This window comes from Pagrus major, chromosome 11 (assembly GCF_040436345.1).
Source record: "Pagrus major chromosome 11, Pma_NU_1.0".
Taxonomy (NCBI): Eukaryota; Metazoa; Chordata; class Actinopteri; order Spariformes; family Sparidae; genus Pagrus; species Pagrus major.
This window is the reverse complement of record NC_133225.1, coordinates 6,481,860-6,503,104: the sequence shown is the minus strand read 5'-3', so window position 1 is coordinate 6,503,104 and position 21,245 is coordinate 6,481,860. Positions and strand designations below refer to the sequence as shown.

The 21,245-nt window shown below is 41.3% G+C and overlaps 3 protein-coding genes across 3 annotated transcripts; all 3 read right to left on the bottom strand.

Annotated features, from left to right (window-relative positions):
- Positions 1-897: 897 nt before the first annotated feature.
- smx5 lies at positions 898-3,449 on the bottom strand. The gene is made up of 5 exons (XM_073476346.1): positions 3,415-3,449; positions 3,141-3,208; positions 2,829-2,859; positions 2,647-2,706; positions 898-1,106 (listed from the first exon to the last, which is right to left on the bottom strand). The coding sequence occupies exons 1-5, from the start codon at positions 3,415-3,417 to the stop codon at positions 981-983; spliced, it is 288 nt and encodes a 95-aa protein (XP_073332447.1). The 5' UTR covers positions 3,418-3,449; the 3' UTR covers positions 898-980.
- A 1,281-nt stretch (positions 3,450-4,730) lies between these two features.
- On the bottom strand, positions 4,731-16,533 carry inpp5d (inositol polyphosphate-5-phosphatase D). Its single transcript, XM_073476345.1, has 27 exons — positions 16,190-16,533; positions 15,598-15,661; positions 14,755-14,890; positions 14,512-14,656; positions 14,151-14,291; positions 13,299-13,389; positions 13,133-13,210; positions 12,953-13,030; positions 12,722-12,845; positions 11,801-11,907; positions 11,238-11,340; positions 10,949-11,145; positions 10,746-10,863; positions 10,555-10,651; positions 9,126-9,264; positions 8,782-8,890; positions 8,537-8,625; positions 8,232-8,313; positions 7,645-7,734; positions 7,450-7,560; positions 7,268-7,347; positions 7,091-7,178; positions 6,854-7,000; positions 6,443-6,506; positions 6,149-6,349; positions 5,607-6,056; positions 4,731-5,524 (listed from the first exon to the last, which is right to left on the bottom strand). Exons 1-27 carry the CDS (start codon positions 16,327-16,329, stop codon positions 5,515-5,517), a joined length of 3,279 nt encoding a protein of 1,092 aa, XP_073332446.1. The 5' UTR covers positions 16,330-16,533; the 3' UTR covers positions 4,731-5,514.
- Positions 16,534-19,599: 3,066 nt separating this feature from the next.
- On the bottom strand, positions 19,600-20,628 carry gpr17 (G protein-coupled receptor 17). Its single transcript, XM_073475756.1, has one exon. The coding sequence runs from the start codon at positions 20,620-20,622 to the stop codon at positions 19,600-19,602; it is 1,023 nt and encodes a 340-aa protein (XP_073331857.1). The 5' UTR covers positions 20,623-20,628.
- Positions 20,629-21,245: the final 617 nt, after the last annotated feature.

Here is a 21,245-nt window from a genome sequence, read left to right as displayed (position 1 = left end):
TAGAAGTGAATTGCTAGAATTGTTTTTTTACATAGAGCTGCTTTAAAGTTTTCTAACTTCAGAAATGTGAACTTTCACGCAGAGGAGCCTGACACATTTTAACAAAAAGAAATGTTGAGATTAATCAATGAAATCAGATAAAATGTTTGTGGAAGTTAAGACCTCCCAAATTCAGATTTAAGGCCAAATATCTACAGTATTGAGTTTAAGACAGACTTTTTAAGGACCTGCAGACACCCTGTTTAAACTATAGTTGAAACTTCTACAGCACATCAAGAAGACATTTTATGGTGTGTGTTTTTATGATACACTGTCATGACTTTTGACTATTATCTCAGTATTCTGGTCTGGAGACGAGACCAGCACAATGAGGCCATGGGATTTTTATTTTTATTTATGAAAACAGTCACAAAATATCTGTCTTCCAAGATAATTCAATAAAGGCCAAAAACTAAAATCTTTAACAAGTGAAACACTTTCAACAAACAAAACAAGACTAAATGACAATAACATCATCAAAACATAAATAAAATAGCATTTTATTTTGAAGTGGCATAAAAAAAAAAAAAAATCCAAAGTCGTTTTTTTTTTTTTTTTTTTTAAAGATAAGCAACAGTGCTTGTATTATGCAACAAAAACACTTCATCAGATCTTTACCTCTACTGGGCTCCAAATTGTATTCAGTTCGATTTCTTTTAAACAAATGACAGTATCAAATGAAGCCTTCTACACGGCCTGAGAGGTGAAGACCATTTCCAATAACTAATAACTCAAATTATTGATCACCAATGTCAGGAATGCAACTAAATTCTCTGTCAGTACAGGAAAATGACCAACACTGTTTAATTACAGGAGCTGCACAAAATGTATCATCTTTAAATGAACTTAGATCGGAACTCAAACTATTCATTATTTACCGTCACAAAGATCCCTCCCCGCCGCCCCACCCCGGAATAAACAAACCCCACCCTGCAGGTCGATCACTGCTTCTGCTGCATCGCTTCTTTCCGTGCAGCGTCTTGCAGCAGCTGCGTGTCAACTTCATCTGCAGGTAGCTGAACGTACCGGACCACAGATCCACGGATGAAACAGTTTTTCACAGACAGCTGGAGCAGATTAAAACAAGACATTGCACAGTGTGAAGATAAACATCTATCAAAGTGTTGGAGATGCTGTAAATCAGCTTTAAGTGATGGAGAATCTGTGGTACAGCTCATAACGTGTCTCAATTCATGCAACTGAAATTATTGATGAATGATTGAACACAATTTTCACGAGTGTTTTGTTGAAGATGGGTTTACTTTCCCATTATCTGGGGTGTAATAATGATAAAAAGAATTGTAAAATCACATTTTTTCTTCTTCTGACCTCATTAAAACATAAAAATTTATATAATTTAATATTTTACTTGGAAGGAAACTCAGCTAGCACCCTTGATAAAGGTGCGACAAGTATTGCAATGACACCAAATAATACAAATAATCATAACAATTCATATATAATAAATATTTCATGTCCTGTATGTTCTATGCTATGCATAATGTATTGCCTTTGTATAAGGTAAAATATTCCTTTTGTATGGATAATATCTTTCATAGGTGAAGGACGGACGTATCTGCATCCGACAGTTTGTTAGTTGTCCTTGAATTCTCACATGTAGCTCTGTGGGAACTCATTGCACACACGTGGAGAAACATTGGGATTCGAAAAATTTGTTTGTCTTCACCAGAGTTTCAAAACTTGGGTCTCTGAGCCCACAAACAGGAGTAAAAATGACTTCAGTATTCTGAAACGTCATCACTTCATAATCACGTTTGTAAGCAATTCTCCGAAAACTCATGAGGTATCAAGGTAATGAAACATTGTTAAACTTCCAGCATTATATAAAGTAGTTCAACTGAGTTCAACCTGAAACATTTACAGCCTTAATATGAAAGATACACATTAAGCTTGTTTTTGAGCTGTTAAGAAAGACCCAGACTATCCAGAAATCCCAAACAGAACATTAAACTTAAGTTAAAGGATAACGTCAACCAAAAATGAAACATCGGTTGTTATCTATTCAACCCCATGCTGATGGAAAGTCAGGTTAAGTTTCATAGTCCACAAAACATTTCCAGAGCTTCACAGCAAAACAGCGTTGCAGAGATCCTCTAAACAACTGAAGTAGATGGGGACTTGTTTAAAACATAAATAAAACAACCGAGAAAAAGAAAGAAAGACTCCATACAGCTCTGCTATTTAATACAAGTCTTGTGAAGCCTCGAGATCCCAAACACATTATTTAGGTCCTTCATTAAGCCCTTCACTAAGCAACTGTACATCGAGGGTGTAAATAACCAAATCAATTTGGGATCTCTGGGCTTCTGGAGACTTGGATAAAGTTGGACAAGCTGTATGGAGACATTTTATGTTTTTTTTTCCAGTTGTTGATTTACATTTTAAAACAAGTCTTCATCTACTTCAGTTGTTTAGGAGAACGCTGTGATGCCGTTTTGCTGTGAAGCTCCAGAAATGTTTTGCAGGCTTCAAAACTTCACCCAACTTTCCATCAGAATCGGACCGAGCAGAAAACTCCTGAATTTTCTTTTTATGGTGAACTTTTTAGACATCTTGACAGAGAAGGTGCCAGATGATGAAACCTACCATGTGTGGATACTTCTCTGGATCTGTGACACTGATGTCTGTGAGCTTAATGTTCAGGTACTGAAACACACAAGCAGAGAAAGGTGATGTTAAAAGATTAGAAGAAAACTGGGCAGTTGGATTGAACAATTAAAAATCTGAATGGTTTTGTTTCATAATAAGGAAAATAAATCATTTCCAACCTGGTCCACAGAATGAAGCGTCCCACAGATGCTGGAAAAAAACCCAGATTGGAATAAAATCTATTACAGACATTTATGGACAAATCCTTACTTCAAAAACAACAAAGTAAGCCAAGGAAGTTACTTGTAAGCTGTTTCTAATACTATGTACTACTGTGGCACTTATACAACAAGACAGCGTGTTTACAGTTGTTGCATTTGAGCCTCCATCATTCACATCCCCCTGCACCGCTATTATAACTAGCTTAACTTTAACGGAGGCTAAACCCGATACTATTACAAATGTATTCAGCTTAGCCGAAGAAAACTTACCTCAAGTCGTTCTTGAGCTCCACCACCACATCTTTCCCCACCAGCGACTTGAAAAACGAGTAGAAAAGCTGAAAAACACAACGACACGATAGCGCTAATGTTAGCATCATGCTAACATTACGAGCACGGCACAGGCTGTACATAGTTAGCCAACTTGAACCACGTAAAGCGACACGGTGAGCTGCGGGTCATTGAACGCCTCAGCGAATCATCACATGAGACATTTTTGATGTGAACTGTGAAACAAATTCAAACATTCAAGCTGCTTTCTCACCATTATTGCTGCTGCTGCTGCTGCTGCTGCTGTCTTGTGGTAGCGCGTCTGCTGTTGATGACCAGTCACGCTGCGTCATATTGATGCGACGGTCCGGCACCAGGGTGCAGTTACAGACCCGCTCCACATGGGGGAGCCAGAGGGGCGCACAATGTTTACGAGCGGGACAACACGTGGAGCTGCAGGATAGTTTGTCATGGCTCTGTCGGTGTTCATCTGTTGGTCTGGTGTGAGTGAATACACGGCTCAGACCTGCTGGATCAAAAACTACAGAGGCCCCAAAGTCTTTTGCACACTTCAGGATTCACTAAACCTGCAAAAAGTACCCAGAAGTCATACTTGAGTAAAAGTAAAGATACCGTGTTGAAATATTACTCTAAAAGTCTTATAAAATCTGATATTATCAGTGTTGTGAAAAGTAATTTTCTGGCAATAAATCACAAAGTAAAAGTAAATTGCACATACATGTTTAACTACAGTACTGTACATTACTGGTCAAAAGATTATTGATAATGCCGATTATTGGATGCGATATTCAGCATTTTTGTCATTTTATTTTTTTAGAAATCATTTTGCTGATTTAATAAATTAATTCAAAAATCCACTTTTTTGGCCCTGCTGTAGCATGCAATCTGCAAAGTAACTAAAGTTGTGAATTAAATGTAGTTAAGTAAAGTACAATATTTGCTTTAAAAATGTAGTGGAGTGGAAAATGAAGTAAAGTAGAAGTACCTCAATATTTGTTACATTCCACTCTGGATATTAAACATACCCTAATATCAAAAGTACAAGTAAAAGTATATTCTACACGTTAGCCTACTATGGGTCGACTAATTCATTCTGGTCGATCCGATATTCAGCATTTTTCTGTTTACTGGAATCAGTGTTTTGTGAACCTGATTTCCAATCAAATAAATGTAAAAATGTGCTACTCTGGCTCTGATGCAGCATTCAATCTGTAAAGTAACTAGTTACTACAGTTATCAAATGAAGTGGAGTAAAAGTACAATACTTCCCCCCAAAATGTAGCAGATAATTGCAATACTCAAGTAACAAAATACAACCTCAAAATTGTAGGAGTAGGCCTAGAATACTTGAGTAAATGTATTTAGTTACATTCCATCAATCCTGCTTTGTAACCTTTAGCTCAGCTTCACTGTCATCTGATGGAACAAGATAAGTTGAAGGAGTTGATGACAAGATATTTGTCACACTACAATGTCCTCTTTGATTTTAAATATGTCTGCAGTCTCACTCTGCATGCAGTTATTTCAGGCAACAGCAGGGGGAGTTAAATGACTTGAGTATTGCAGCACTCAGAGACATAAAGAGGTATTTATTCAAAGTTTCACAGGCGACAATTGAGACATGAAGTTGTGAGAAAAAAACAACAACGTCTACCATAGCTGATATTTGAATGTAATAGAGCATTTATTATATGTCTTCAAGGCAAACATGTCAATGTCTGTTTAAGATAATACTGTGCGGTAAACATTCATTAGCTACTGGCTATAGTGTAAAACTCTACATGAACTGTGACAGAGTTATTTATAAGCAGAGTTTAATTCATGTTTTAATGCGAGCTTAGCAGAAATGAAGTGTGAAGATGTGTCTCAAAGGATTTAAGAAGAAGTTTGACATTTTGGGGGACAATGATTTTTTTTGCTTTCTTGCTGAGAATTTGATGAAATATGAAGCTACAGCACAGTTAGCCTAGCTTAGCATTTAGACTATAAACAGAAACAGCTTTAGAGGTGCTTGTTGCCTGGTTTTCCTTCCCTTTAGACAGAGCCAGGCTGGCTGTTTACCTTTTTTCCAGTCTTAACGCTAAGCTAAGGTAACTGGCTGTATATCTAGCATACATGAGAGTGGCATCAGTCTCCTGGACAGGCACATTCCCTAAAATCTTGCACTATTTCGTTCATTACAGATGAATAGTCACTCTTAGGTGATACATTTTTCGGGGGAGTGACTGACTGAAGCCTTTTCTGTGTGTTTTATGTTTCCAAAAAAATGCAATGCTGCAGGAAAGCTGTACAGTCCGTGTTGACCATCGCCGCAGCCTGGTCTCACTTCACAGAACGGCCCATCTTGGGAACATCAGGAGGCGCTGAAGTAAGACAAAGAGTTGTTATCATCATATATATTACAAGCTGCAGCAGAATTTTATTGTTACACTGAGTCTTCCTTACTGTCTCTGGTGGGGCAGAGGCTGGCCAGGTCTTGCAGGCAGTCTCTGTTTGATGGGGAGTTCGGAGCTGTCTCTGTAGTCTCTGCCTTTGGTGATCGGGGGCTCAGCCCGGTACTTGGAAGGTAAAGGAGGCCGGGGCATGTTTGACCCCCCGCCTTCCGAGTGCGAGGGCACCACTGGTTTCTTGTATATTGACGGATGCGTGGTGATAGGTGCTGGAGGCTGAGGTTTGGTCTCAGAGTAGGTGAAGGAGCGGTTGCGTGGGGTGGGAACCGGAGGGCGTTCGGGTTCTGCGTCTGCTGCTTTGAAGGTTGAAAGGCTCTGATCTAGAGATGTGAGGTGGTCTCTCAGCTGATGGTCTTGGTCCTTGCACCGGCTGTGTCCTTTTCCCATTGAACCGTATAACGGATTGTCAAACATCTCTGACACCTTCTCACCCTCGCCCCCGCCCCTGGGAAACAAGGGATCAGTCAGTAAAGTTTCTGTTTCACTTTCTACTGAATCCTGAGATTCAACAAGAACACATGAGAAACAGGCACTTACATAGGATTTGAAGGTTTTACCGTGGGACTGCGTGTGCCCACATCATAACCACCTTTCTTGGAGTCTTTACACCCTTGCACGGCAAGTGGAAGACTCTTTGGTGGCATGCTGTAACTCCAACCTTTATCTATCACGTCCCTTTGGAATGACACTCCCATGTAGTTGGGGTTAGAAATATCATGTGCTTGGGTGACGGAAAACCTGTAAAACAGAAAATATCACAGTCAGACGATATGAATATCACAGCCAGGCATTGTGTTTGAGATATTTTGAAGAAAAAAAGGAATATCTTACTTGTTGAGGTCATTGCCTTTCCCTTTTGAGGTGACGGTGTCATCCCTTTCAACTTTGATGAAATCTGAAAGCAGAGCAAAAAAATATATAATCTTTAAAGATGCAATATGTAAAGATTGGCCACCTGCTGAAGGTCACTTGCAAACAATGAGGGGGCTGCATATCACCAGAGTAACGACCAAGTGCTGCTCACTATACTCTACAGGGGATACAGTATGGAGGCGATTTACAACGGCTCTGTTTAGGGAGGGAGGGAGTCGGACATCAATTGAGGATTTTTTTACCAGATGACTGTGACATAATGTCACTGTTGTTTCTTCACATTTTCTTCATATTTCAAATCAAAATTCTGGCCAAAGCTTACACATTGCACCTTTAATAAGAAAGTCCTGCGCTGACTTCCTGACTCACCGTATAACTTCTCGGTGGGTTTGACCTCAGAGGTTTGTAACTGGATGCCACCTGTCAGTGTGCCTGTCTTCTCTCCATGGTGAGTCAGCGTGATCTGAAACTCTGTGTAGCAGATCTGGGCGGCTCGCAGGGCAACACAACCCTCTCCTTTAGGAATAAGACAACAAAAAAACTGTAAGTCCTGCTCAGGGTAAGGTTTATGCATTATGAACTGTAGGTTGTATGTAAGTTCAATACCGTAGGACTCGTCAGCGTCTGTCGACTTCACACAGATGAGGATGTGCTGGTCCAAAAGGTACTCGGGGTCCGAGATGATGGGGGTGAGCTTGAACAGATAGAAAAGACAACAAATGAGGATTGCTTGCAAACACGTCATGTTCCACACTACAATTCCTACTTCTTTTAAAACTTTACCTCAACTTGGTTTCCAAACCAAACTTTTATGGACCCGTCTGAGTGTTCACTGTTCTCTCCCTCTGTAGTCTTGACTGTTCCTGTAGACATTGAGAAGAATATTTGTATCATCTCAGCTCATTTTAAAGCAGATTACAGCAGAATCCAGTGTGATCTGGTCGACCATGCAGACGAAAACATACGCTCCAAGCAGCTTGAGTGGTATTCAATGAAGAACTTGGTCTTGGATTTTGTCGAAAAGGTGGCCACACAGTTCATGATCTGTATCCCACCTTGGGGTGCGCTGTTCAGATCTGAAACAAAGACATTACATGTCAAACTAGAATTTCGGAGCCAATAACATTAAGTCATCTCCAATGAGACGTAGATGATCAAACCTTGCTTGGAGACGAACTGTGAGGCTACTCCAACTTCAAATGAGGCAAATACCGGCGAGTGGTCACTTGTCATGATGTCATTAGTGCAACCTGCCAGGAGGAAAGTTTGGCTGAATTAGTCCATCTTGTAAAATATCATTAAAGGAGCACTCCAGCAATTTTGCACATTAAAGTGTGTTTTCAGGTCTCGGGGAGTCAGAAAAAGTAGTATAAAGTCACGCTGCATTGTGGGTAATGTAGGCACCAGTTTTTGGAAAGCAGTCCACTGGTCTTACATTGCACTCATAAAACTGTTGGACTCATTATGAACCATTTGAAAACAAATGATAAAGATCGATACAGCAGAACCAGAGATATCGCCTTTTTTATTCCACACATTCTTCTTCCTTTTTTTCTAAATCTGCCTACTACATAACCCACAGTGTAACTTAGACAGAGAGACAACACTTGAAAGAAAAACTCCATTCAGTTATCGGCCTGGCTGATTTATGAGTCTAGCTCTAGTTTTTGCATGTTCAGCAGGTCTCTAGTTTCTGTTTAATTCATGCCACATTAGGAAATCTGCATGTTGAAGGGGAATTACTCACCATATGCTTGGCAGCCAACATGAACCAGAGGGTATGACTTCCTCAGGACTCGATCACACCATGAGGGCAAATTGTATTTTGTCTGTTGAGGTGAATTCATCACACACACGTAAGTAAAACACATGGATTTATAGATACAGCATACTGTATGAGCCAGACTTTTCCAGCCAGATACCTGAAAGCGAATAACACTTTCTGTGTCAAATCACATTTGTGTTCAATGCTGTCGTCGCCTTGTTTTGTTGCACCATGGTGACTGACAGCAGCCATACAGGGATAAGACATCTGACTGAACATGAGCTTACCCCGGTGGCTTTGGCCTTTGTGTAGGCATACTTCTCTCGCGTGTCTCTTTCGAAGCGATATGTTGGTGCAAACGTGATTTCCTCTTCATCTACAATCAAAATAAAGTTTAAGAATACATGCTGACAATAAATAAATGCATCAAGCAGAGTTGATACAGAAAATCACATACAGCATGAGCTAAGTTTTCACACTTTGCTGTATGTCTGTATATGTATGTGTGGATAAATATCCTCCATGCGCTCACCGAAATGCAAGAAGACCTTCCCATCATTCCTCTCCATGCTCAGCTGGTCTTTGCTGAGAAGTTCCTGGTACTGCTGCTGTTTGATCTTTGTCACAATGTACTCAGCTTCCTGTGAAGGGAAACAGTGCAGAGTAGTGACTTTTCCTGCATAAAAAAAGCAGCTGAGAGCTGAGACACCTGACAATCAGCATGCAGCTCTTCAGCACTGACAAGACAAGATTCTTGTGAAGATTGATAACAACAGAAGCGCAATTAAAGTGTTACATCAGTAAATTATTTGGTGCCAGATATACAGAATGTCACACAGCATTATGTGTTTCTTAGCTGCATTCTTTACAACTTACTGTAGACGGGAATTCAACACGGTAGTTCAAATCACCGAGCCAGAAGAGGTGAGTGAAGCGATGTGTGATGTCAAATGGATTGAGCTTCTTATCTCCGAGGTTCAGAAATCGCAGGATGTTGATGTAGTTTTGATTGCGTCTGCAAAAACATCGAGTTCAGAAATTACAACATATTTGTATATATTTATTAATTTTAAAAAAATAAAAATAATGCAACACATTATCCTTGTATTTTATATCTAAGCACGTAGGTATGGTTTCAGAAAACACTTTTTCCTGCATTTATATAAACATCTATATAAATGTAACAAATAATGATAATTCATTATCATGAATAATAATTTTCATGTAGATAGAAATGGTCAAACATAAGTGTGTGTGTGTGTGTGTGTGTGTGTGTGTGTGTGTGTGTGTGTGTGTGTGTGTGTGCATGCTAACACCACTTAAAATTTAATTTCGTTTTTCTGGTAGTCATTTCTGTATCGACATATTCACTAGAAAGAGCTCATACTGCCTTATCTTGGACTGATCTTTAGGTATTTTTGGAAGACTAACTGTAAACTAAGATACAGATTTAATTATTCTGTCAAAGTCATGCAGAGGTGGAGGTACGCTGCCCCAAATCTGACAAAAGCTACTCAAAGTCAAAAACATAACCAAATACATGAAAAAAAAGATATTGTTGCTAAAATCAGCTACAAGAAACATTAATATGTTTTTTGTTGATTTTGGCGGCCCCTGTGGACAAAAGCGGTACGAGCACCACCACCTGCATTTTGGAGGTAAGTAAAAGAAAGATGACTGTGTTGCACAAAGCTGTTTGCAGGACGCGTAGCACTGAGTTTATGTTTCTATTGTGGCTATGTAAGATTAATAACTGTGATATGACCATGGTGAAACAAATAAACTGTTCATACACCTACGTTAGCCTCCATGTAAGCTGACAGCTAAGAGTTTCGGTTGCTCAGTAATAGTAATTTCGTTGAGCTAAAGCTAAAGTTATCAACATTTCCTAGTAATGTTCCCGCTCATGGTCTTGTTAGCTGGTTAAAAGCAAAATTTCAATGTCTGTGATGCTAACTGCTAGCTAGCTTAAGATAAACAGTGGCGGTTAAACACTGAGCACTAAGCTGTTCAGTTAGCTACCCACCTGAAGCTAACTTCTGTCATAAAACTGCACTAGACTGTGCATGCTAAGCTAAACATCCATATGCTGCACTGCATGCTGCTGTAGCATGGCTGTAAGCTGTAGCTATAACATTTAATCTCACAAACTGAGCTAATGGTAACAAAACACATTATCGACATCTTTATACGAATGTTTCTTGTTTTGAATCCCCTGCTGAAATTACACCTTTGGTTATATCCATATATAATTTTACTATTAAATTTAAATGTGGCTTTATTTAAGAGTAATATGTTTGCTCACCTGAGCTTCTTCTCACTTCCGGAGGTCAGGTGACTGTTGACAAAGCCAAAAGATGTACCGTTGAACATGAAGGACACGCCCACTGCTCCCTTGTTTCCTACATTTAAACGTCACAGTGAGCGCTGATGGGTAATTCAAGGAACTGTTATGACAGGTCACTAAATGGCTTGTGGAGAAGTGGAACTGCTTACCGAGAGTGTTGGCGATCCCCGTCTTCACGCTGTCTGAAAAGACGTGAGAGATCCTGTTTTCGTGCTCGGGCTTGACGAGGACGATGATCCGAATGTTCCACAGAGTGTGGATCGCCACCTGGACGTTAGAAGATGTTATGATGCATTTCTGCTCCTCGCCTGCATTCAGTTTTTAACTGTATTACTTTGTCACAGTCACTCACTTGTTTAAAGCTGATGTTTGTGATGTTCCTCAGGACACCTTTCACCGTGTCTGCCCACTCCTTCTCGCCCAAAGGATCCTCCTGAGTCCCAATGACATAAAAATCATGCGGGATGTGATCCGCGGTGTCGTCTTGTGTCTTCCCCTGGCCCTTACACTGAAACCAGGAGCTGATGTTGTGGGGAGGACCGGCGTTTCCTGCAGGATTATCAAGAATATTTGACTGTGTTGTTACATTATCAATCCGGGATTTAAATTCATTCAAACACGTCAGACGCTAACGTTGTTACCCATGTTCCAGGTGCCAACAAACACTGTGATCATGTCTGGTTCAGGCTTTTCACTGTGTTTGTTCTTCATTTGTTGAAGTAGTTGGCAAAACCCCTCCCTTTTCTGGTGAGACATTACAAAAAAGTTGTCATAACGAAGGCGTTTAAACATTATAGCTCATGAATTACGTGTGACTGAAAACCTAAAGCCCCTGAAAACATATCTTCTCACGCCTCTAACTCCTACATGAATACGGTTTTGGTTATTTCACTTGAAATTTCTGTATTTGGTCCTCCCAATGGTTGGAAAAAGGTGATGACACACACTCCCCAATCAGAATTTAGCAGCATTTAAATCAAAATGTGATGACAGTACCGGGTTTGATGCTAATGACATTCATGCTAATAGATTTCTCCATCGAGGGGATTTTTGGGGCAGTGTAGAAAGTGTCATATGATTGATGATTGTTGTATGATTTGCCCCTTGAGGCAATGATCTGTAATAGTAAGCTACCTAAATATAATTGACTTGATGAAATGTTGCTTCGGGGGCCTTAGGATCAATCAGGATCGGGCTAATTTACCTTTGTATCATCAAACGCAAACTCTTTACGCAAAATCTTCTCTTTCTCTGTCTCCAGCACGATGACAAGTTTGACGTGCATTTTCTGGGATTTCACCAACTGCAGGACTGGAAAATAATCACATTAGTCTCTTTAAAATGAGCAGCGTTGATGGTTTACAGCAAATATTAAACAAGACTCACAACAAGGATCTACAGCTTTGTTATAAAGCACAGTGAACTTTGAACTTCATGCTAACGTGCTCACAATGACAATGCACATGCAGATGTTTAGCAGGTATAATGTTTACCATGTTTGCAATCAGAAAGTACAGAAAGTAAGACCAGATGACCTGATGATCATTCTAGATGAATCAGAAAAGTTATTGGGAATCACCAAAGTACCAGTCCTGAGGGAGACATGAATGTCTGTACCAAATTTTAAGGCAAAAATTGTTATAGTTGTCAAAACATTTCACTAAAAACCAGAAGTGTCAACCTCATGGTGTGCTAAAGGAGACCATCCATTGTCTGTAACTGCTAACCTTTGCAGGGCCACAGTCAACATTAGGCGAGCGGTGGGGTACACCGTGGACAAGTCGCCAGTTCAACCCAGGACAGCAATTTAGAGTGACCGTTTAACCTCACATGAATGTCCTTGAGTTGTGGGTGAAAGCCCCAGCTGGGTTTCACACCCAGCACTTTCTTCCTGTGAGTCACTGGTGCTAACTACTGCGCTGCCATGCTTTGTAAATTAATCCTCTGGGGACCATGAATGACATGATGAGCCAAACTTCATGGCAGCCAATAGTTGTTTAGATATTTGAGTCTAGACCAAAGTGGTGGATAGATCAACTGACAAGGCTGAGCGTCACCAGAGCCACATCGCTAGCGTGGCTGAAAATACAAAGATATGAAGTAACAGATTGATGCAATTTCTCACTTTTGTTGTGTACAAAGTATTTGTCTTCAGTTCCATCCTTCGACTTTTTAAAGTAGAGCTTCCCACTTTCAACATCCACTTTCAGAAACATCTTTGTGGATATCCCCAGAGATTCTTGCTTGACCTGCAGTTGAAAGAGGAAACTGATTAAATGAAACCTCAAACCCTCCAGACATTGCTAGTCATCACATTTTCATGCATTGTAATACAGTAACTAATTTAAAGAAGCACCTCAAACGTAACAGGCGGTATGAGCGATTTCCTGTGGCCGCCTTCATAGCCAACAGACTCAAACAAAGAACTTTTAGCCTGAAAAAAAGAGAAGTGCAATTGTCGTCTGTAACTGACATCACTTGTTAATATGTCAAAAACCAAGATTATCCCCAGTTAGTCAGTAAAACTATACTTTACCTTATCTTCTATTGAGTAGAGCAGTTTTGTCAGTTGCTCAAGCCTAAAGGATACAGATTGACCCGAATCGGCAGACACCTGAAAATAAAGGAAATAATGCACGATGATAAGGACTTACTGCATGTGTGAGTTAATAATGTTGCAAATGATCAAGGATGCCACCCACTCGTTTTGGAAATTGCCCAATCCCTGGGGAGAGCTGTTGGTCCAGCGTTCTGTGGAAAATCTCCAGAGCTGGCAGGACGCGGGAAATTTCACTGTCTCACAAAAAAGTCAGAACATGATTAAATCAGCCTACAGGAAACATTAAAACCAGTGACAGGTGTAGTGGATAAACTTGATTATATCTTGGTCAAGGTTCTGCTGGGATACCTTGGGTGCTCGGCCCAGGGAATGTGACAAACAGCTCAAGGGGTCGACCTGGCCTCCAAATTCCCCAGATCCCAATCTGATTGAGCGTCTGTGGGACGTGTCAGAAGAGGTTCGATCCATGGAGTGCCCACCTTACAACCCGCAGGAGTCAAGGGATCCACCACCAACGCCATGGTGCCAGACACTAGAGGACTCCCCCAGAGGTCCTGTGTCCACTCCTTGATGGGTCAGAGCCAAGTCCGATCCACGGTGGGGACTCCTTGGATCGGACTTCTTCAGGCATGTTGCACAGATACTTAATCAGATTGGGATCTGGGGAATGTGGAGGTCAGTTCCATACTTTGAGCTTTTTGTCACGTTCCTCAGGACATACCAGAGCAGTTTTTGAGGAGCCACAGGGCGCATTATCCTGCTAGGGGGGAACACTGTCATCAGGGAGTACCGTTACAATTAGGGGGATGTACTTGTTCTGCAATCAAGTTTAAATGGGTTGTGCGTGTTGAGTCCAGGGAACCCAAGATATCCCATTAGGACTATGATTGGTAACTAGATCATCAGTATTATCCACTTCACTTCACTGGTGTTAACGATGTGGCTGATTGTTGGATACTGTAGTATATGCGGCTCTGTTGACTCATTAGTGTACCTGTTTAGATTCTTGCAGATTGTCAATGTTAGCTTCTTGAGCCCGGGGAGGTTATGGAAACCATTCTGTACTTGTTCAGCATCCAAGACGATTGAGTTTCTGAAGTATTCCTGGATAGCCACTTGATGCTCCTCAGATACTCTGGAGTATGTGACACAGGAGCACTGTTATCACATCATCCTCTTACTAGTTAGCTAAAACCAAGCACATCAGTGTGTCAAGTCATTGCTCATGATCGTAGGAATAATTGCATTGTACCCAATATATTCTGTCCGTGTATTATTCAAATTATTGCATGATGAGTTATCAGTTACCACTTGCTGTGCTACATAAGCGCAAATTTTTACAAATGTGACCATACGTGGACATGTCCACATGCTGTAGTCTCATCAGGTAGGTGTCTGTCAAGGACTTGCTGGCCAGTTCAGGAGACTTCTGGTCACTGTCTTTCAAATCATTGGGTGAGAAGTTCCTGGGTGGAAGTTGCGGTGGAAGATCATTGGATTCTGCAGGATAAAGAGACGTATAGGATGTTTAAGTTTTAAAGTCTTTGGCAGGGATCTAACATGAAGGCCACTATTCAGTTGAAGTGAAGTTGTTCGACCTGGCTCCTCGTCTACTTCCTCCTCTCGTTGGACAGGGTACTGCAGATGTGTGATCAGACCCATGTTTGGACTGTAATATGCCTCCACCAGCTCAGGCAGCATAGAGAAGAACCTGATAGGAACTCCTTCAGATGCCTGCAGAGCAGATCACAGCAGCCACATCATTCTTCTCAGACCTCAGCAGAACTGGAATGTTGACCTCAGTTGACACTGAATCTTTCAGTTTTACTTCCCATGTGATGTTAGAGACTTCTTACAGCAGACTGGAGCTGACTTCCAAGATTTCAGTGTAAAATTTAATTGAACAGCTGTCTCAGCTCTATTTTGATGAAAGTGTGATGGAAGAACAAGACTAGAGCCATGCCAGCTGCTCCGTTAGGCTTTATTTCTGATGGTCTGTGCTTTGAGCTAAATGCTAATATCAACAGGCTTAAATCCTCAAAACAACAATGTTAACATGCTGATGATAAGCATGTACAATGTTCCCCATTTTAGAGTGTTAACATGCTACCATTTGCTAATTACAGGTGAGGATGATGAGAATACAATTAGTTTGGACCAAAGTGTTTGTTTGAATGACACAGCCATCTGTACAGCTGCACTAACCACATTGTTAAAAGTGTCGCTACAAGCTACAAAGCTGCTTATATGTCTAAAAATATGGCATGTTTTAATTCTGGTTGCAACGAAGCAGGTGCAGCCTTAAAAATAGTTGCAGTTAGTTTTCATACTTGAGGGGAAATAGCAATTTACCTTCACAGATGCTGTAAATACTTAATTCAGAACAATTCATCTGACTTTGGACCAAAATAGTGGAGGCTTGTGTCAAACTGTCGACCCACCTGGACAGAGAGCTTCTTATCCTCATTTGGCAGGATTCTGTATGTGTACACACAGTTCTGGTATCTGTGGTTAAAATAAATGAATGCACATGTCTGTCACTGAAATATGTCACGTACAGTATGTAAGGGTGAAGAAACATGCAGGCTGCTGTATTCAGTGCGTTCAGCGTACCATCAGAACAGGTTGGATAGCATTTTAAATTAAGGCTACCTCTGAAAAATGATATGAGTTGCAGAGGGCAAAGGGTGTTACTCTGTGGCAGCACAGTATGCAAATAAAGGGGAACTAGTCTTGCGTTGCAATGCGTATGTGCAAAAATTATATATGGCACACTGCAGGCAGGGGAAATTTAAACTTTTAGTGCTGTTACATTAAATATGCCAAAAATGATGACCTTTAGAATTATTTTCCGTAAGACTAATACTAAAATATTCACTATAACATCCATGCCATGTCAGTTTTTCCTCTATTAAGTTGGCATACACAGCTTATTTTGCATGTTATCAAGGTTTTTTGAACAAGAGACAATAATCATTGTCCGCTTCATGAATCTGCCGCTGCAATAGTTAGAAACAAGTAACGTCTACTTACAAAACACAGAGGGCATACGCTCCCTGTATGGACTCACTGGCCCGGATAAGGAAGCTTCCATCTCTGGCTGCTTTGGAAAGTAGATCCTCAGCTTTGGATCGAGTTATATTACCATGACACCAAGGTTGGTAACTTGGCATCCTGTTTCTCGCCCAAGAAACAAATCAAGAGTTTTGCTCCCAAAACGATATTCCACCAAAACCAAAGTAGATTCAGTTTTTCTCTCTGGCTATTTTCATCTTTTCATGGTGCGTACTTTAAAGTCCTTTCTTTCACTTGTTCATCCCCTTGTTACAAGCTGTTAAAAAAAAAGAGGCTGCAACTACCTCGGCTCTGAACTTCCTCATTTGTGAAGAGAGGAGGGCCCTGGTGCCTCTGCGCTGCCTGTTGCATGACAGATCCACAGAGCTGTAAATGGAAATACAGACTTTCGCTTGCTGAGTAGAAATCTTTATCACATCACCTTAATGATTAACCAACATTCCCTCTTTAGTTTCAATAAAACCTGCTTGTTAATGTTAAACGCCTCGAAAAAAGGGAAGCCATTAGTAAAAGAAACATGAAGAAGTGAAAAAGGGAAGTAGCAAACAAAAGAAGATGTGATGATTTTTACTTGTTACAGTGAAAGAATTTACTGATAAATTTACTTGTGAATAAGTTAAAAGAAGAAAAGCCCATTGTGATTTCTGGATACATCTGTAAGGCTCACATCATCTCTGTCATTTGATCTAGAAAAAAGGAGCACTCATGTTCACCGGGTGACCTATCTTGGGTCTGACTGCTAACTGTTTCATCGTCTTATATGAAACACGAGAGCTAGGTGTTTTCTAAAACGCAGTGTATACATTCAGGAAATACAAGTTTAGCATGGCTTGCCGTGTTCATGTGATGGACAGGAAGTCTTGCAAAAATAAGGGGAGGAAAAAAAAGCTGCTCACAAACCACAACATGGTCACATGATACAAAACGAGAAGTACAGAGTGACAAGTCACTGCCACCTCGGAGGTTTCTGCCCTGCACTTGAAATAGGTTTCCCACTTTCACAAAGAGCAAAGTCTCAGAGACGCAGTGACAGTACAGACAAGACATGATCTCATGCACCGAGGGCGGAAAGTCATACTTTTGCTTTCAAGTGACGACAATTGAAATGACACCTTTTATATAACAGCATTTTTAAAAAAGCAGGTTTTTTTTATTGACACGGAGAAGAATGAAATGTGAGTGAGATGTTAACATATAAGTAAGACAGTGGAACATCCATCAAGTTTCTTTTACAGACTTAACATTTCTTCTGCAGAGTGACTTTTTAAGAACAATTAAAAGTTTATTTTTCAAAACTCCAAGTCATAAAGAACATTAACTCACATTTTACTAATCAGCGTGAATCTTGTCTTTCTGTCTCAAACATCACTTCCTTTGCAGACAGGAGGATTAATACTTTGTCATGCAATAGTGCAATATCATAGAAACAATAAATGCATAGCTGGGGAGCTGAATAATGATGAATATATGTACAGTGAAGATTTGTCTAGCACAAGCAAAGTAAACACAGTGCTGGTGTCTTCCAGCAATTTAAAAACAGTCATGGAAAATACAGTTTTAAGTGCATTTAAAATACACCTTACTTTAAAAACAAGACTACAGTCGTGCTTGCAGCTCTGCGAGGCTGTACTTTGGCACAGTGGTGCTTTGAGCTAAATGCTAACATTAGCATTCTAACATGTTCACAACAGAAATGCTAACATGCTGATGTTTAGCAGGTAGATAGAAATAGAGTTAGGTAGTGAACGCAAAGATGGCGCCAAAAAATTTCTAGCTTCCAGGTTTACTTCCTGGTTATGAGGAAGTACTTCCTGTAGGCCCCGCCCACAAGTTCCCTCTCTGCCCACAGGCTTTACATTGTGAGGACGTCACAGTTATATTGCCTTTCTCGGTTTGAGGAAAGCGCCGTCATATCCAGGGCTAACTAGTAGACTCAAGGCTAATACGCTAACATGCTGATGTTGCACAGGTTTGTTAACCACGTTCACCTTCACAGCTCGAAGCGTCTGCATGCTAACATTTGCTAATTAGCACCAAAAACAAAGCAGGTATTGGTTTCTGAGGTGAACACGAATGCTGCTACAACCAGAGCAACGCTGCTAGCATTGCTAAAAACACCGTAGATAAAAAAAATGATATTAAAAGCTAACTAATGAGTATTTATCACATTTGGCATAGGATACAAAACAGTAAAAATACATTAAATGTTGACTATGTACATAATTGATTATTTGGTGTTTGACACACAAATCATTTTCCCACATCAGCATGAAGCTTATAAAATCTACAGCTTGATTCTCATTGAGGCTCCCACAATGCACTAATCAGGACTGCCAGATGGCAAATGTTTAACTTTCACCCCACAGCTAACAAATGGTTGCATTCTGGGGTAAATTACTGTAGTCATATTCACAAGAACACTTTTTTAAACAAATTTTTGAGATGCCGACAAATCTACCCACATCCCATTTTTTTTTTGTAAAGCAGGTTGATGATGATAGTGTACTGTTACAGCATTAAATGACAATACATCACAACAGTTAAGGCCATAAGCTAAGGTAATTAGATAAATAACTGGGCTTACTGATACATACAAAAGCACCTTCCAGCCGTACTTGTGAATCCCGTTCATCATCGTCGCCCATACCCAGTATGATCGGCTGGAAAGTTGTCACGTGAGACAAAATATCCCTATTTTGCTATCCTGATGTCATTGTCACGTCAGGAAATGAATTCAAATGAGACCACGTAGACTACAACCCCCTCCTAACGTGAACATCACAAAGTGGTAAAATTATTGTACATAACGGCACTTTTTGCATGATTGATCGTACAAATGTGTAAAAATAGCTGTTGCTAAAAAAGCAGAAGCAGTTAATATAATTTTCCTTCTTTTTTTTCAATTTTCTGCCTCGTGTCTGATGTTCTGAGCATTTTTGGACAAACATTTTCTGCAGATGAAGACTGTTGATGTCAATAGATGGCAAGTAGAATGAGATCACAGAAGTTATCAGGGTTCACTGGTTGACTTTTTGAGCTCTTTATGCATGCCTTCCATAAGTTGACAGTGCTTTTACCCCCTGTCCAGGTAGTGTGAGTTCACAAAGTGCTGTCACAATCCTGATATGGTGTTTGGAGTCCCTACACCCTCCTGCACTCACACAGGGTAGGGTTAGGGGTTAGAGTGTCTGAATAATATGCAGGGTGGACACTAAAACTGGGCCTTAAATTCAACATAAGGGGGGACTACAGTGGCATCGAGCACATTGTGCAAAGGCAGTCAGTTGATAGTCCGATCAATTTTTGTGTGTGTTGTTAAATGCATCGTATCAATCAGTGCTTCAGATCCAGTTCATGTTTTATCCTCCTCAAAACTCAGACTTGGCGCTCACAGAGCTCTCATGTGTCCCCTTTAAGTCTCCGCTGGTGGCTCCTGACATCCCAGTGCTATCTTTGCAAAACAATCGCATCAGAGTGCCCCGGAACTTCTCCGCCCCAAACAGGTAGATGAGCGGGTCCATGGCGCCGTTCAGGCAGGTGAGGGAGGAGGTGAGGCGGTTGGCCAAGCTCAGGCCTCTGCGTGTCTGGCAGGAGACGTCGGGATGGTTGTAGCCGAGGATGAAAGTGGCCCTGCTCATGTGATAAGGCAGGAAACAGACGACATAGATGAGCATGACCAGACCTATGGTGCGCAGGGCCTTCAGCTTGAGGGCCGGCTCTAACCTGGAGCCCCGATGCAGGCTGTAAATGATGAGCAGGTAGCAGGACAGGGTGGCGAGGAAAGGTGGGGTGAAGGCCACAGCCAGTGAGATCAGAGCATTGCGTGAGGCCTTCTCTCTGTACAGCTGCAGACACACCGTGACGCCGTCCACTTCTGCAGTCTGGTGGGTGACCAGCAGTGGTGCCATGGATACGGTAACCAGGGCCCACAGAGAGAAGCTGATGATGTGAGCGTACCGAGCGCGACGGATCTTCAGCGACCTCACGGCGTGGACCACGGCCAGGTAGCGATCCCCCGCCACGCACGCCAGGAAGTACAGGCTGGCGTACATGTTGACGTAAAACAAAAAGCCTGCCACTCTGCAGGGCACCTCGCCAAAGGGCCAGTGGCCTCCAGTGAGGTGGTAGGTGGCCCTCAGCGGGAGGATGATCACGTATGATAAGTCCGCCACAGCCAGGTGGATCAAGAAGATGTTCGCTGGAGAGGAAGAGCCACGCTGGTGGGAGAAGATCCACAGAGCCAGGCTGTTACCGTTCAGCGCCAGGAAGAAAACCAGGATGTAGAAGCATCCGAACAGGGTGTTCTCCACTGTCGTGTCCACTGCCGGACAGCTCTCTGATGATGACTGGTTGGTAAGCAGGGAGGACAGCTCCGTTGTCACAGACTCCATTTTGGTGGCTAAAGGGACAGAAAAAATATTATATTATATTATATTATTATATTATATGTTATAAATGTATCATAAATACAATTTTCAGGTATATCGAGAAACACTTCTCCTGACTTTTATCAAAGTTACGTCAGTGTGTTTGCAGGTTACACATCAGGTCGGATCTTTTTGAGTCATGTCTTTTTCGAAACAAGTGTTTTTGATTTCTAAAGAAGTTCATTGTTAGTATTCAGACAGCAAACTGCCTCAGTGACAGGAAACCATACCAGCCCAACCCCGGGCCACACCACTCTGCACACACACACACACACACGCACACACACACACACACACACTGACAATAAGCAGGAAGAGTTTTGGTTGCAGTGGACCAGCTTCACAAGGTAACAATAGATATCCCTGTGTCCAGCCAGTGTGCACACGCCCCCAGGGCGGATAATTACTTCATTCTGACCGCGACAAGTGTTTCGACTTCCTCCTAACACTCAGGAAGTCTACGCTTCTTCCCTTTACAGCTCATCTGGCCTCAAAGTCTGATTGGACAGCAAGAATTCTTTTCATGTTGGCTGAATGGGGAGCTCTCAGGGGCACTTCACAAGAGGTAGCGTCTGAAACTTTAGCTA